The sequence below is a fragment of the Xenopus laevis genome, chromosome 3L (genome assembly GCF_017654675.1).
Source record: "Xenopus laevis strain J_2021 chromosome 3L, Xenopus_laevis_v10.1, whole genome shotgun sequence".
In the NCBI taxonomy this organism is placed as follows: Eukaryota; Metazoa; Chordata; class Amphibia; order Anura; family Pipidae; genus Xenopus; species Xenopus laevis.
Window position 1 is genome coordinate 82,832,383 of NC_054375.1, and position 14,791 is coordinate 82,847,173.

The 14,791-nt window shown below is 35.0% G+C and overlaps 1 protein-coding gene across 1 annotated transcript in view; it reads left to right on the plus strand.

Moving 5' to 3' along the window:
* cog5.L (component of oligomeric golgi complex 5 L homeolog) overlaps positions 1–14,791 on the plus strand; it is a 129,546-nt gene that overhangs the window by 89,605 nt on the left and 25,150 nt on the right. The window contains exons 9-14 of the mRNA XM_018252643.2: positions 283–395; positions 478–555; positions 5,170–5,251; positions 5,980–6,184; positions 7,520–7,681; positions 11,702–11,801. Of these exons, the coding sequence (XP_018108132.1) occupies positions 283–395; positions 478–555; positions 5,170–5,251; positions 5,980–6,184; positions 7,520–7,681; positions 11,702–11,801 (740 nt within the window). The remainder of the gene's footprint in view (positions 1–282; positions 396–477; positions 556–5,169; positions 5,252–5,979; positions 6,185–7,519; positions 7,682–11,701; positions 11,802–14,791) is intronic.

A 14,791-nucleotide genomic window follows, 5' to 3' on the forward strand; every position in this document is an offset into this window, starting at 1 on the left:
GTGTGGGGGTGGAGTAGTCAGAGCAAGGCGCATCCTGATCCTCATTCAATATGGTTTGGCTTTTCTATATAAATTGATTAATATTTTTATGCAATTTCTTATGCTTCATATTGTATGAAAATACCAAGGTTTTATATGTGCCTGAAAATAATAGTAGAGTGGTCTGATTTTTTGTTATTGAAATCATTTTTTATATGGCACTTTTCAAAAAGCTTAAGTTATGTTTGTGTGGAGTTCCCCGTTAAATACAAACTGTTAAATTCGGCTCATTATGTCTCGTAGGAGCACCAGGACGAGCTGCTATGCCTTCACCAGGAAACACTGCTGCTTTCAGAGCTGCTCTTTGGACAAATATGGAAAAATTAATGGACCAAATTTATGCTTCATGTGTCCAGGTACATCTGAAACTGTGTATCATTATACAGCTTATATTCAGAAGGTATAGAAGTTTATTTAAACTGTTAACCTGTATTTTAGGTTCAGCATCTTCAGAAAGTCTTGACAAAGAAGAGAGACCCTGTGTCCCATGTGTGCTTCATTGATGAAATAGCAAAGGTGAGCATTGAACTAGAAATAGGCAGTAGCATTGTCCCACCCACTGCACACCTGCTCATCATTGCAGACCCCAGAGGTCCCTTGGCTCTGCTATATGGCAGTTGTGCCTCTGGAAATGGGGACACCTTTAAGTTAACTTTTAGTAGTTTAGAGAATGTCCTATTCTTAGCAACTTTTCAGCTTATCTTTCTTTTGTTTGAGTTTTTGAATTATTTGCTGCCTTCTGCCTCTTTATAGCTTTCAAACACTGAACCCAACACCCAAAAACAACTACTACTCTGTGTAGTTAGTTTTATTGTTATTACTTTTTAGTACTTATCCTTCTTTCCAGGCTCTCTCCTATTTGTCTTCCAATCTCTTTTTCAAAGTACTGTTTGGTTGCTAGGGTAAATCTGACCCTAGCAATGGCATTTCTGTTGAAATTCCAAACTCCAAATAAGAAAAAGTTTGGCAGCTTTTAGGTGGGAATTTTTTTCATATATACTTCAACTAACAAGGATTTTCCCCAAAACCCCACAGGAGTCCCTAAACTCACTTGATATTCTGGGCCTTCAAAGAGAGATTTTAAACCAAGCCTGCGTACCAGTATAAACTGCTACTATCTCCGTAATCACAGAAAATGAATGTAAATTGTAAAAAGTGCTCAGAAGACCACTCTGAACAAGTTAACTATTTATATTTTGGTGTTTAGATCCCCTTTAAATTATCTTTTTTTAACATGACATGAGCTCAATAAATATGGCTTGTGCTTAACATATTTTTACCTATTCTGTTAGTTGAGTAATATCTTTCGTTTTTTATTTACCAATTTAGCGCTTCCTGTCACTTCATGTTTATTCAGAAGGGCTATGGGCTAGATATTATGAGACAGCTAATTGTTAAAGAATTGGTATTTTAAGATGACTACAACATGCTTTAATTCCATCACATCACAACTCTTTATGGAAGAGTCAATGGCTTATTTTAACATATTTAGTTTTGCTAGATCTTTGCAGTTTAAATGTTCTTGTTTTATAACAGGGAATGTGGAAGATATTTGTTGAAACATTGAGCTGCTTTAATTCTTTACAGTAAAGACTTCAGTTAAGCGTAAAAGAACAGGGGTATTGAAAAGCATTCTCTATGGTTGTTTGCTATAAATCCCAAACCTAAAGAACTGGCTCTGCACTGAGAACACAAGGGGGCCGATTCACTAAGGGTCGAATTTCGAAGTTAAAAATACTTCGAAATTCGACCCTCGGATTGAAATCCTTCGACTTCGAATATCGAAGTCGAAGGATTTAGCGCTAATCCTGCGATCGATCGATCGAAGGATTTTCCGTTCGATCGAACGATTAAATCCTTCGAATCGAACGATTCGAAGGATTTTAATCCAACGATCGAAGGAAAATCCTTCGATCAAAAAATCACAGGCAAGCCTATGGGGACCTTCCCCATAGGCTAACATTGACTTCGGTAGCTTTTAGCTGCCGAAGTAGGGGGTCGAAGTTTTTTTTAAATGGGAAGTACTTCGACTATCGAATGGTCGAATAGTCGAACGATTTTTCGTTCGATTCGTTCGATTTCGTTCGAATTCGAACGAATTTAACCAATTCGATGGTCGAAGTACCCAAAAAATACTTCGAAATTCGAAGTATTTTTCATTCGAATCCTTCACTCGAGCTTAGTGAATCAGCCCCAAGGTGTTTTAGTAGGGGACCCAACACACTGCTGTTTGTGTGCTATTTGCAGCTGTTTTTCTTCTTATCTGGACATTTATCCATTTATGTGTGAAGCAAAGATATGTTATTCGTAATGTTATACATATATATATATTGTTAACAGGTTCATCTGTAAATGCTATATTATTCGTTTTTTATTTAGTTCTACATTTTGTTACTAGGTCACGGCATACAATTCGATTTTTTTATACTCTGTGGCAAAATCCACACTCCAATTGAATTTAATTTAAATCCAGTCACTGTTGATGTTTTTTCCTCAGTGAAAAAGAGGATGAAAATATAGTAGAATTCCATCTGATCCCTTTACTGTGAAATATTATATCATGCAATATGTCATATGGTACTAATCTTTGATTAGATTTTCACAGTTGTGTATTTCCAGTGATTCTGCTGAGCCTTAGATCCCACCACAAACTAGAGATATGTCCTCATTAGAAATGATAAAAAATACCTTCAAAATATGGAAACAAAGCTAAGTGTATTCAAAACTGATTAAACATTTATGTACAATATAAAGACCCATGGTACTGCAAATGGTCAGTACCCAAATATAATATGTTACACTTTTTGTTTTATTAAGGATGGCTGTCTTTTGGACAGTCATAATACCATAATGGCAAGGTCTGTAACATTATAGTACAGTGTAATTATACATAAAAAGATTCCTTAACCCCTGCTTTATAGCATTGTATTGCATTGCATAGCAAATGGGCATTGAAAAAGGCAGACTATTAATGATGTTAGCTAAAAAGAGTAGCAAAATGTAAGCCTAAACTAAGCATAAATTAAACATATACCCACACACAAACACAAGTATAAATAAGTAAGATTTACGTACAGTTTCAAAAAGTAATTTTTATAAATGTAAAACTGTAGCAAATAATAAGGATTTAGTCTGTTGGCATAATTTTGTAGGGTATTAAAGGTACTGATCCTATTTTTCTCATATTTCCCTTTTCTTTGTATTTTTAAAGTAAACTTTAAACAGTGATTCCTATATCTAATTTATAACCAGTGTTAATCGTTTGTTTGTAGTGCTTTAATTGTGCTTTTTTTTGCATTAAGCAAAACCGGTGTGATGTTTTAGAAGATCTCTAAATAACTTGTGCAGTATGGAGTCTCCATAATGCACCTGAGACTTCCGTCTACCCCTCGTTAAAAGTCAATGCCACCAATGTTCATCTACCCTGTACATGTACATGTAGCATGAACAGAAGTTTTAACTATGCAGTGTGCCAAAAATAACAATACATGAAAGTATTCAAAAGAAAGATCTGAGGGTAGAGTGACATCCATGCTGATTAATGCTGATTAATGCTACTTCATTACAGTTTTAGCTTAAAGGAACAGTAAAAAAATGTAAGTGTTTTAAAGTAATGATAATATCATGTACTGTTGCCCTGCCCTGGTAAAACTGATCTGTTTGCTTCAGAAACACTACTATAGTTCATATAAACAAGCTTCTGTGGAGCAATGGTGGAAATTGAAAAATGGCTATATGGCACAGGATAAGTAATGGATAACAGATAACACCATTAGACCAGAGCTTATTTGCTATCTGCTGTGTAACCTGAGCCTTTTCTCCTTTGAATGGCTGCCCCCATTGCTACACAGCAGCTTATTTCTATAAACAATAGTAGTGTTTCTTAAGCAAACACAGCAGTTTTACCGGTGCAGGGCAACACTGCATTATATTTTAATTACTTTAAAACACTTATTTTTTTACGTTACTGTTCCTTTAATTTCCGGGCATCTCGCCCTAAGCCCTGCTAACGTGAGATTTGCGATAACTATGAATTGGAAATGTATCAGGTGACTTAAATACTTTTTATTTTGTCCCTTAATTTATTTTGTTTATCCTAATGCTATCCTCCATATGCGCTTTTAGAAAAACCGCTATTTTAAAATGCAAATATTAAAATTTCCAGCAATGGTGCCAAATGACTGAATAACTGAACATTTTAAGTAAAAGTTGTCGTGGCGTTTTAGTTTTCTATTGAATATATATTAAATATACTTTCAATTACTATGGCTTTATGCAATCTTGATAGAATAATCTAAAGAAAACGTTTGTATAAAGGTAAAACTTTGAGGTGGATTTGATTTGCTTGGATTATCCTGACCTTTAATACAGTATCACATATTCTGTTGTGTGTAAATTAAGGAGAGTTGGCCAGGGGCACTCTGCACTTGAATGTAACATTCATAAAACTGTACTATGATGATGTTTTGTAGGAAAAGTTTACTTATCCCTTGCTCTTACCTCTTCCACATAAGGATTTTATTCTGCATCCTCCTTTTGTTGTGTTACCTTTGCCAATTTCAAATGTTAAATATAACCCCTGTGGCACCTAGTAGCCATGTACTCATCAAATACCAAAAACAAAATAGGAAATAGGGCTGGGTGGCTGCTGCTTAAAAATTGATCAAAGAAGTAAGTACTGCTTTAGAACATAAGTGCACTTAATGAAGGAGGATTCTACCATTTCTCCCAAGGATTCTAGGCATGAGATTTTTGACTACTTTGAGCTGCTCATAGGAATCAACATATATAAGCAGATAAAATGCCTCGATATATTGCTTACTTTTGTTAAAGAGAACATTAAGTATCAATTAAAAGAAAAATGCTTTTAGGGAGATATCAAGATATATGTGGATGGGCCTACTAAAGAATAGGCCAAGTGAAAGGTAAGAGTTAGAGCATATGTATATATTAGTGACATAATTGTGACATAATTTTTGTCATTATTAGCACAATGTAACATATTAGCACAATTTAACATAGGTAGTTTTAGTGTTGTTGCTTTAAAGAGGTTGTTCCTCCTTTACTTTTTTTTTTTGACATTAGTAAAAACATTGTGCAAAACAATTGATTTGGTGTGTTGTATTTCAGGATGGGCATTCAGATATCCTGTATAAATTTTGGAGTTCTGTTACTCAAATCCTTTGCTGTCAGTTTGAGAAAGCAACAAACTGTAAGTTATGTTTTGGTATATGTTGTGTTTAGTTCATACAAAAAAAAAACTTTTTTATAATGAAAATATCATGTACTTTTGCCCTGCACTGCTAAAACTGATCTGTTTGATCAGAAACACTTAATATAAACAAGCTGCTGTGTAGCAATGGCGGAAATTGAGGCTATATAAGGCACAGGTTTAATGGTGGATAACAGATCACACCATTATGTTCTACAGAGCTTATCTGCTATCTGCTGTGTAACCTAAGCCTTTCTATTTTGAATAGCTGCACCTATTGTTACACAGCTTTTTTATATAAACAAAAATAGTGTTTCTGAAGCAAACACAGCAGTTTTACCAGTGCAGGCCAAATAATGAAAGTGTAAAATATTGCATTATATTGTACTACTTTAAAACACTTTAATTTTTTGATGTTACGGTTTCTTTAAGATGTGTTTTTTGGACGCATGCTCCCTTTTATTGATCGTCTGTAAAAAAAATACTCTTTTGCTTGTAATGTATTCTTATAAGACACCTTGGATATAAACTATTTTAATTTTAAGAAATTCAACTTATAATAGACAAGTAATGAATGATATGCTTTAACAGCTTGGAACATACAGCATAGATAAACCACATAACTTTAATAATTGCAGTCTAACTTGTAAACACTGTAACCTAAGATGTCTTGCAGCCTGTTAAATCAAATGTTATTGATACTACACTGCCTCCGTTTTATCCCATAGTCTCGATGTTCCTGAAACAGGCCTTTGAAGGAGAATACCCTAAATTGCTAAGACTGTACAATGATTTGTGGAAGCGTCTTCAACAGTACAGTCAGAATTTACAAGGCTCATTTTCAAACAGTGGGAACTCGGATCTCATTCCAGACCTGCAACAACCTGAAGATGATGCACAGGATATCTTTATGACAAAGAAGCAAGATGTGGAGTATGTAGTTTTACAGTTCATACAGTATTTAAAATATGTATGGCTCCTTCACTTTAATGCTTCAGGAGTCCAGCAAAAACTTGAGCCAACAGGTGTCTGTTTATGTAATGATTGTATTTTGTGCCAACCTATCCTATAATTGTTAGAAATGGTACAGGTATGAGATATGTTATCCAGAATGTCCGGGACCTAGAGTTTTCCGGATAAGAGGTCTGTCCTTAATTTGGATCTCTATACATTATATCTACTAAAAATCATTGAAAAATTTAATAAGCCCAATAAGGATTGATTATATATCAGGATCAAGGAGCAAGTGTTTTTTTTAATTACAAAGAAAGAAATTATTTTTATGATGAATGAATTATTTAATTAAAATTGAGTCTGTGGGAGATGGCCTTCCATATTTGGAGCTTTCTGGATAATGGGTTTCCAGATAACTGATCCCATACCTGTATTAAGAAAAGGAATTTTACTTTTGTCTATTTTAACTTCAAAAAAAAATTTCGAAGATTTTTTTTTTATGTAAAGCAATACCGAGAATCATGATGTGTAGTAGGAGTGTACAGTTATAGGATCTGGCTTCAGGGGTCAGGAACAGGAAATGGTTTTACTAACAGAGCAATGCAGTAAAAGTCAGAAGTTTTGCACCAGGTGTAGTAACCCAGAGAAGCAAATCACCAGGTAACATGTACTGATAATCTCCTTGTAATTACAGAAAAAGGATTTTTAAAATGGGTAAGGCCTGAATGCAAATAACTGCTGGTAAAATACAATATGGGGCAGATTTATCAAGGGTCGAATTTAGAGTTCATGGGAGTTTGTACAAACTCCCATGAAAACTATCTTTATCAAAAATTCGAATTTTTCAAACTGGGGTGAATGGGATCAACCCGCAAATTAGAATCGAATTCGATTAGAGTTTTGTCTCTGAAAAAAATACATTCTCAGGTAGGCTACAAACAACTCCAAATTGATCCCAGGACATCCCCCATAGGCTAACAGCAATTCAGCAGTTTTAAGGTTGAGAATAGTCTAATTTGTTTTCTTAAAGAGCTAGTACATGATAAATTTCAAAAATCTTGTTCGAATTTTTTCAAAAACTCAAATCAAATTTTAAGTATTCCCTAGTCAAATTCCACTTAAAAAACTTGAAAACTCAAATTCGAATTTTCACTTCAACCCTTGATAAATCTGCACCTATGTGTTGTCATTTAATGACTATCCTTAGGCTTGTCATAAAGTTTATTTTTATTTTAGTTTCTCTTTACTTAATATAAACACATTGGTCAAGGAAAGAAAAGGATGAAAACATTTTTTTATAATTATGTTTTGCAGTCCAGAAAAGATGCTGAAGGACTCACTTCAACCTTATGAAGCTGCTTACTTATCCAAATCATTATCCCGTCTATTTGATCCAATTAATCTAGTCTTTCCACCTGGTGGTCGTAACCCCCCTTCAGCAGATGAGCTTGACAGCATCATAAAAACTATTGCAAGGTAATAGACATTTTTTATTATTCTTCTTTAAGCTAACAGCAGTTTCATGTGTTCTCATTTCCATTAATATCCAATACTCTCTGTAAGAATAGTGTGTTAATTTTTGTATTTAGCAATAATCCGTTATCATTTTGATTTTATTCCAAATTCATGAGTTTCAAATCACACCATGTAATATCTACAGAACAACCCTGGATATTGCCATACATTAGAGTTTTTTAGCACCAGTCTTCTAGTCCTATTTCATATACAGGAATAGGAATAGTGGGGAGTAGTAATTTACAGAAACCCTCAAATAATATCACAACTAAAGCAAATTAATTAATTAATTAATTAATTAATATCTAGTATAGATAAATCTAAAAACAACTGGACTTGCTGAGTAATCAATGATGTTTCACTACTCATCCGAGCAGCTTCTTCAGTTCAACTGACTGGTGTGGGAAATTCTCGGCATATAAACTTTTCCACTAATTCAATCACAATGGCACATTGTAACTCTTCAAAGAGGTGACATCTGAAATAATTCACAGAGGTGTTGATTCTGTGTAGTTCAGATAAGATTATCCAATGTGTCATGCAACTCCTAGAAATAGGTGTTACTTGTGAGAGTTGCATGAATGGATGTGTGAAGTGTTCTGAAACTGCCGGGGTACAGATGTTACAACAGCATTGTATGTAGCAGACAGGTGGTGTCGAAGGCCCCCGCCTCTGTTCAGGGATGGTTTCTCCACCTTGACATGAATCGCCTCTTTCACGCCTCGTAATCCAATTACGTGTATGTAATACCAATAAACAAGTAGATTGGATACAGAAATGTTTAGCAGAGTGGATTTATCCCAAAAAATCTTCTGGCTCAATTAATTACTATCTAGTCCCTAGAGATATCACCAAGAGGAAAAGTGACAGGAATCCAAGGACTGTGGTCTCACAATGATCTATGCTAAATTTTATTAAAGGAAAGCTAGGTAGCTTTTCTAAAAAAAAACAAAAAGATTTTTCAGGAAAACTAGCCTATATTAATTAATTTATATCCGGCGAAAATAATCAATTGAATCAAAAGTGTAATTGAGAGAACTCTACTCTGGTATCTTCTTTTGTATCCAATCTCGGTGTGTTTTATTTTATTTTTTTGCATTTGGTACAAGAATTTTTAATACACTTAATTCATTTAATTGCTTGGTACAATGAGACAATTTTAGCACTAATTTATTTATTTGATATTTTCAGTATTGATGAATTATAAATTCTTGATATACAAATGATTTTATGACATGTACATTTCTAAATTGAAGAATTTATGCCCTTCCCTTTCTGAGTACACACAAACTCATTTTTTCTTCCTCCATCTCTTTCCCTCCCTTTCTTTCAGGCAAAGCACCATGTTTTTTTGTAACCTAATAGTCAAAATCCTCTAATCACCTGATAAGGCACTAGTGTCTAATGAAGACTTGCAGTCTTTTGTGATAGTAGTGAATGTTATTTATTTTCTGATGCACTAAAGCTGCCTGTTCTTCTTTGGTAAAAACAAAGCTTCCATGTCCATACATTTTATGGTTGTCTCTCGTGAACTGTGTGTTTAAAATCTCCCCAAACTAGCTTAATGAAGTTGAGGTTAGGAGACTTTGAGGGCAACTCTAGAACATTCTGTTGAAGCCTTTAAAGGGTCAATATTATTGCCAGAATATAGTGTAGGTAGGGCATATATTCTCAAACTGTTGAGCAAGAAGTCTGTAAACTGTGATACAGAAGAGGAGTTTTAGGCAGGGCTGCCATCAGAAAATTTAGTTACATGTTATTAATTTAGGTCCCTCTCAATGAACACAAGCACATAGTGCAAACTGTCTTTTATTTACAGACCAGACTGAATCATTATTAATTGTACATTACTTTATAACTACTGAATACTATGATTTAAAGGTTGCACTTAAAATAAATGTACAACAGTCCAGTTTTAAGCAGGAATAATAAAAAAAAAAATCTGATTTCTTTTAGATACCAGATTGTGAAGGTCAGCCAAAATAGTTCAAGCTGAATCAAATAAAAAAAAATCTGCTGACGTGGTAATGTCTGCTATCATTCCACAACTGCTATTCTGTGGGCTGATATTAAATTAGGGCATGTACTTGATGTACAGCAATCAATTGTCTGCAATGTGCATGTGGTGCATTATGATACATTACAGCATGTTGTACTTTCCTATGCTATAAATAGTCTAATTGTTGCATAAACGTGAATTAGAGGCAAGAAAATTATTCATGTCATTTTATCGTTTAACGGCTGCAGTCCTACACTAAAAAATACTACTTATTGAACACAGAAAATGTTGTACAGGCAAACATGTCTGAATTTTAAATTCAGTATTATTATTTGTAATTTTAGCTATTTTTCACTGATATGCAACTAAACAGTTAATATCAGATTAAAGTAAAATATAAACACCCATTCAGGTAGTAATGTACGATAATCCTGATTTGACTACAGACATGTTAATGTATAGCAATGTATAACAAAGGTATGACAATGATATTACAATAGATAAAGTTGTATTTTTATTATTTGGCTCCACTGGCAAAAACAATGCTTGTATGTCTTCTTCTTTCCTTTCTTTCCTTTCCTGTTAAAAGCAAAATGCAAAAATAAAAACTTTTAAAAAAAAGTAAAATATAAATATTAATATTGCAATAAAATAACAAAAAATACTCTCCTACATTGTGCATTATACAGTACATAAAAACACAAGTAAATAATTCCTGACCTGTACATTTAAAGTATAGTCAATATTTACAAGTGCGTATATTTAACACTTATAAACTGAGAATACATGAATACCTCATGGCTACTTCTAAGCTGTAAGCCTCTGGTTATAGATCATAGGCACCCTTCCTATTTGCTTCCATCTTGCTTTGAAGAATATCCTGGACAATGTATAGATGGTACATTGGTGTGGTAGCTGAGTTAGCTGTTTTTTTTATCTGAAATGTAACTGTATAACTTGTATTCTTGTTTCCTACAGAGTTTCTTGTCAGTTGCATTATTATAATAGCATACCATACAATATTCCCAGTTTTAAATGTGAACATTTCAAGCTATAGGTTTGATCTGTCTATACTATACCATGCAGCAAAACTATATACAGCCATGCCTTGATTCTTACTAAACTCTGCTTTATGGGTCTCATGTAATATATTACAAATATAATAGTATATTACAAATAGGACACCTTGTCCTTCCTATGAAATTTGCTCATGTATTTAGGCTTCTGAGCTCTCACAGGTTTGTGTAAACACTTAGAGGCCAAAGGTTGAATTTAAAATTCATTCAAAGCAGTTATCAGCAGCACACCGTAGATTTGAATAAACGTGAAATTTATTGTATCAAAACATTCCAAACAGGGCAACGTTTCGGCCACCCGGGCCCTTTATCATGAATTTAAAATTCATGTGAATTTTTTTTAATTTGAATATACCCACAATTCGACTGGGAGATTATTTAAGAAAAATTTTGAATGTCCAATATATCTAATGGTTCAGACCCGAAAATTCGAATCATATTCTGTTCGTATTCCATTCCTATGAATCGTGTTTTTTTCCCAAAAAAACTTGAATGTCAGTAAGGCTGTTAACATATCCAAATTGCTCAACGGACCACTGCCATTTTACTTGTACATGAACTCGGCCAGTTTTAGGTGTCAAATATTCGAATTAGGACTGTTTCCATGGTCCCCTAATTCTAGGGGAATTAAAATTGAATTTTGACACTCGAAAAGTCAAATTCAAATATGAAATCACTATTTGACCCTTGATAAATGTGCCCCTTAGTGATGCACAGTGTAAAACTACCTATCTTTGAGTCTATAATCATTTTCTTTTTAGTTTTAAGCACATTTTTAATTATCCCTTTAGCTTGTTTTTCTTTGATAAATGAAATCATTTACATAATCAGCATTTTTATATTAAAATGTATAAAGTAAAATGTCTAACACTTTAATACTGACTAGAATTGCTTTCTTTCTTGTAGTGAAATGAATGTGGCTGTTGTGGATCCAAGCCTTTCCTCTGCTGTCTCTAAAAATATAGCAAAGACAATTCAACTTTATGGTGTTAAATCTGAACAGCTTGTAAGTAAATCTGTTTTTTAGAGAGAGCACCTCAACTGCACCTGTTTCACTATATTTTTATTGGCATATTGACTTATTTTTTATTGTGTACTGAATGTAACGATAAAAGCAGCTCCACAATGATAATATATTGCAATACTGAATACTTTATACTGCAGCACTAACAATACAAACATATAATGCATATATAACACTCAATGATTTAAAGGGATTTTACTTTTAGTATGATGTATGGTTTATATTTCTGTTGCTCCATACAAATTCACCCTAGCAACCTGCCTCCTTCCATTCCCTTTATGTACCGGTTCACTTCTATTAAGTTTTTTATTTTTGTAAACATGCTGAAAATTTTACTTTGTGCCATGTATTCAAATGTACACCTTATTGGACATGCTCAATTCCCAATCAAATTTACAATTCTTCTGCTTAGTTCATCTTAGCACCTTACTTCCAGACATCACTTTTGCTCAGTACTCCGCATTGCTGGGCAGTTCTCTGGTCCAGAAGCAACTCTTTATTGTGCACATCTGGGAGTTCCACTCACCATCCCAAAGTCTGCCATCCTAAACCTGGCAGGATCATGGTCTGCTATTGTGATTGCCTTAAGCATCTCTTCAGGGGTCCTTGAGTCATAGAACCAAAACCATCCAGTTCCTCTTCTGCAGAGCAGTGACCCCCCCTTTTCACCTCGCAACTAGGTGAGGAGCATTCCCGTAGCGAAGGAGAGCTTTATTTTTATCATCCAGAGGATGCAGACGAACTTGCAAAATCAGTTTGGGAAGCTTTTTATTGCTTGGACCTCAAAGAGTCTGAGACCATGTCAAATTCCTCACAATCCTTGTTTAAATGAGAAAATCAGAGAAAAACGGTACCAATCGTTTCTTTTCACTCCGACATAATACTATCCAAATGGGACCCCCCTGAGGAGACATTTCAGGCTACCACCAATTTTGATGGCTGTCAAGCACACAGGCAAAAACTTCTTAACACTGTGTTGCAAATTAAAACTGGAAGAGGATAGATCAGATGCACACCACCAACAACCCTTTGAGATAGCAGCCTGGTGCTCGGTAATGGAGGATACAGCAACCTCCTGATTAGACAATGGAACAAAGATACAGGCACACAAGGCATAATGTGTGCCAGTATCTTTGTTCCATTGGCAAATTAAAACTGATTATATACATGTCTGCACCATTGGTAGCAGCCTGCAAGTTTCTGTGGCTTAAACTCTGAAGAAATCTTTTAAAGGGTTGTTCACCTTCAAACACATAGTTGTTTTCAGATAGTTCACCAAAAATAACTTTTTCCATTCACTTTCTACTCTCTATATGTGACTGTTTTTCTAATATTGAAGTGTAAAGTGTAAAATAGTTTTAAACTGATAGATTTAGTTAATACATTTCTTATCTTTGGCCCTGCTAAGCAGAATCTTTTTAACTGTTATAGGCAGCGCTTTGAATTGATACAATAGTTGCTAATACTCCACAGATGCTGCTGAGGAATGTATCAACTAAATGTTGCAAAATGTAATCAGTTTAGAGTCTGCACTTGAATTACTGAGCTGCCAGACTCAAACACCAGAGACAGGGATATTAAACTTTAGATTTTGAAAAAACGGTAAAAAATAAACAATGGAAAGTAGTTGAAAAAGTCTTTATTTATGGGGAACAATCTGAAAACAGTGTTGGGAAGGTGAACAACCCCTTTAAAGGGAAAAAAAATGTTAGTACGGGTCGCAGCCAGGATACCAGTTTCTTCAAAAACCTACTAATCCTACAAAATCTCCACTTTACTACCTTCTCTGTTTTGTGCATTCTTGGGAAGTGGACTTCCTACTCTCTTGCCCAGATGCTCAAAATTCCACTTCCCTGTTTCTTGTGCATTCCAGAGCCCACAATGGCCCTTCAGTCTTTTAAGACTACTGTATTCAGATGGATACGGGAAGCTATTTGCTAAGCTTAAGTGGCTCAATGAAGAGCTCTCATGAAAGTATCAGGGCCCACTCTACAAGGTGCGTCAACACTTCCTGGGCCTTCCTAGCTTCAGCCGAACAAGTGCACAGGACCAATACCTCCAGGGACCATACTTCCCATTTCTCTGAACCCAAGCCATGTTCCAAGACAAATTTTAGACTGAAGGACAAAACAGACACTCTCAGTCCAAGTCATCAGACAAATATGCCTCAGCCTAACCATAAGTCTCTTGCCTCTCAGCAGTGACCTGTCAGGGGCAGACTCTTTCAATTTCAGGAGGTTTGGCTACAGCTCACTCACAACTCTTTAGTTCACAAGATGTTACCTTTGAAATTCCTCCATCCTTCTCTGTTGCATTGGTTTTTCGATTCTGAAACTTCTACTCAAAATTATTTATCTCAAGCTACTCAATACCTTATTTCAGCCAGCCCACTTCAAAATGGAGTCTCTGTATTCAGTCATTGCCCACATGTACCTTCACATCCCCATTTCCCTCCCCCATCAGAAATTCTTGTAGTTTGCTTACTTCCCTCACCATTTCCAATTCATGGTCCTTTCATTTGGTCAACACCCAGGTGGTGATGGCTGTGGCAGCAGCCATACTTCTAAGGCTGTCCCCCCTAAGCAAAACTTGGAGGAACTTGACTTTGGTTGTGACAACACCAACCAACACTGCAAACTCCAAACTGGTTCCAAGCCAAAAGGTACCTTTCCTGGGCATGGGCTATTAGTCCTTAGTGCTCAAACACAAGGGTGTTTCACATGGAGTTATCCACACCATGTTTGCTTCCTCAAGGGAAAGGGTCTTACTTTAAAACAATTTTTATTTTTTGATGCTACTGTTCCTCTAAACAGCTTTCCAATATGCATTTTTTTAAAAATATCTCTTCTTTTAAAGTCATTTGTAAATGTAGTTGCTATTGCACCTTCCGTGGGTCCCTTTTTGCAGCCATCACTCTTTTCCAGTGAAGATTATGTTTTTGCTGTGATCTATTAATCAGATGCCTTCAGATA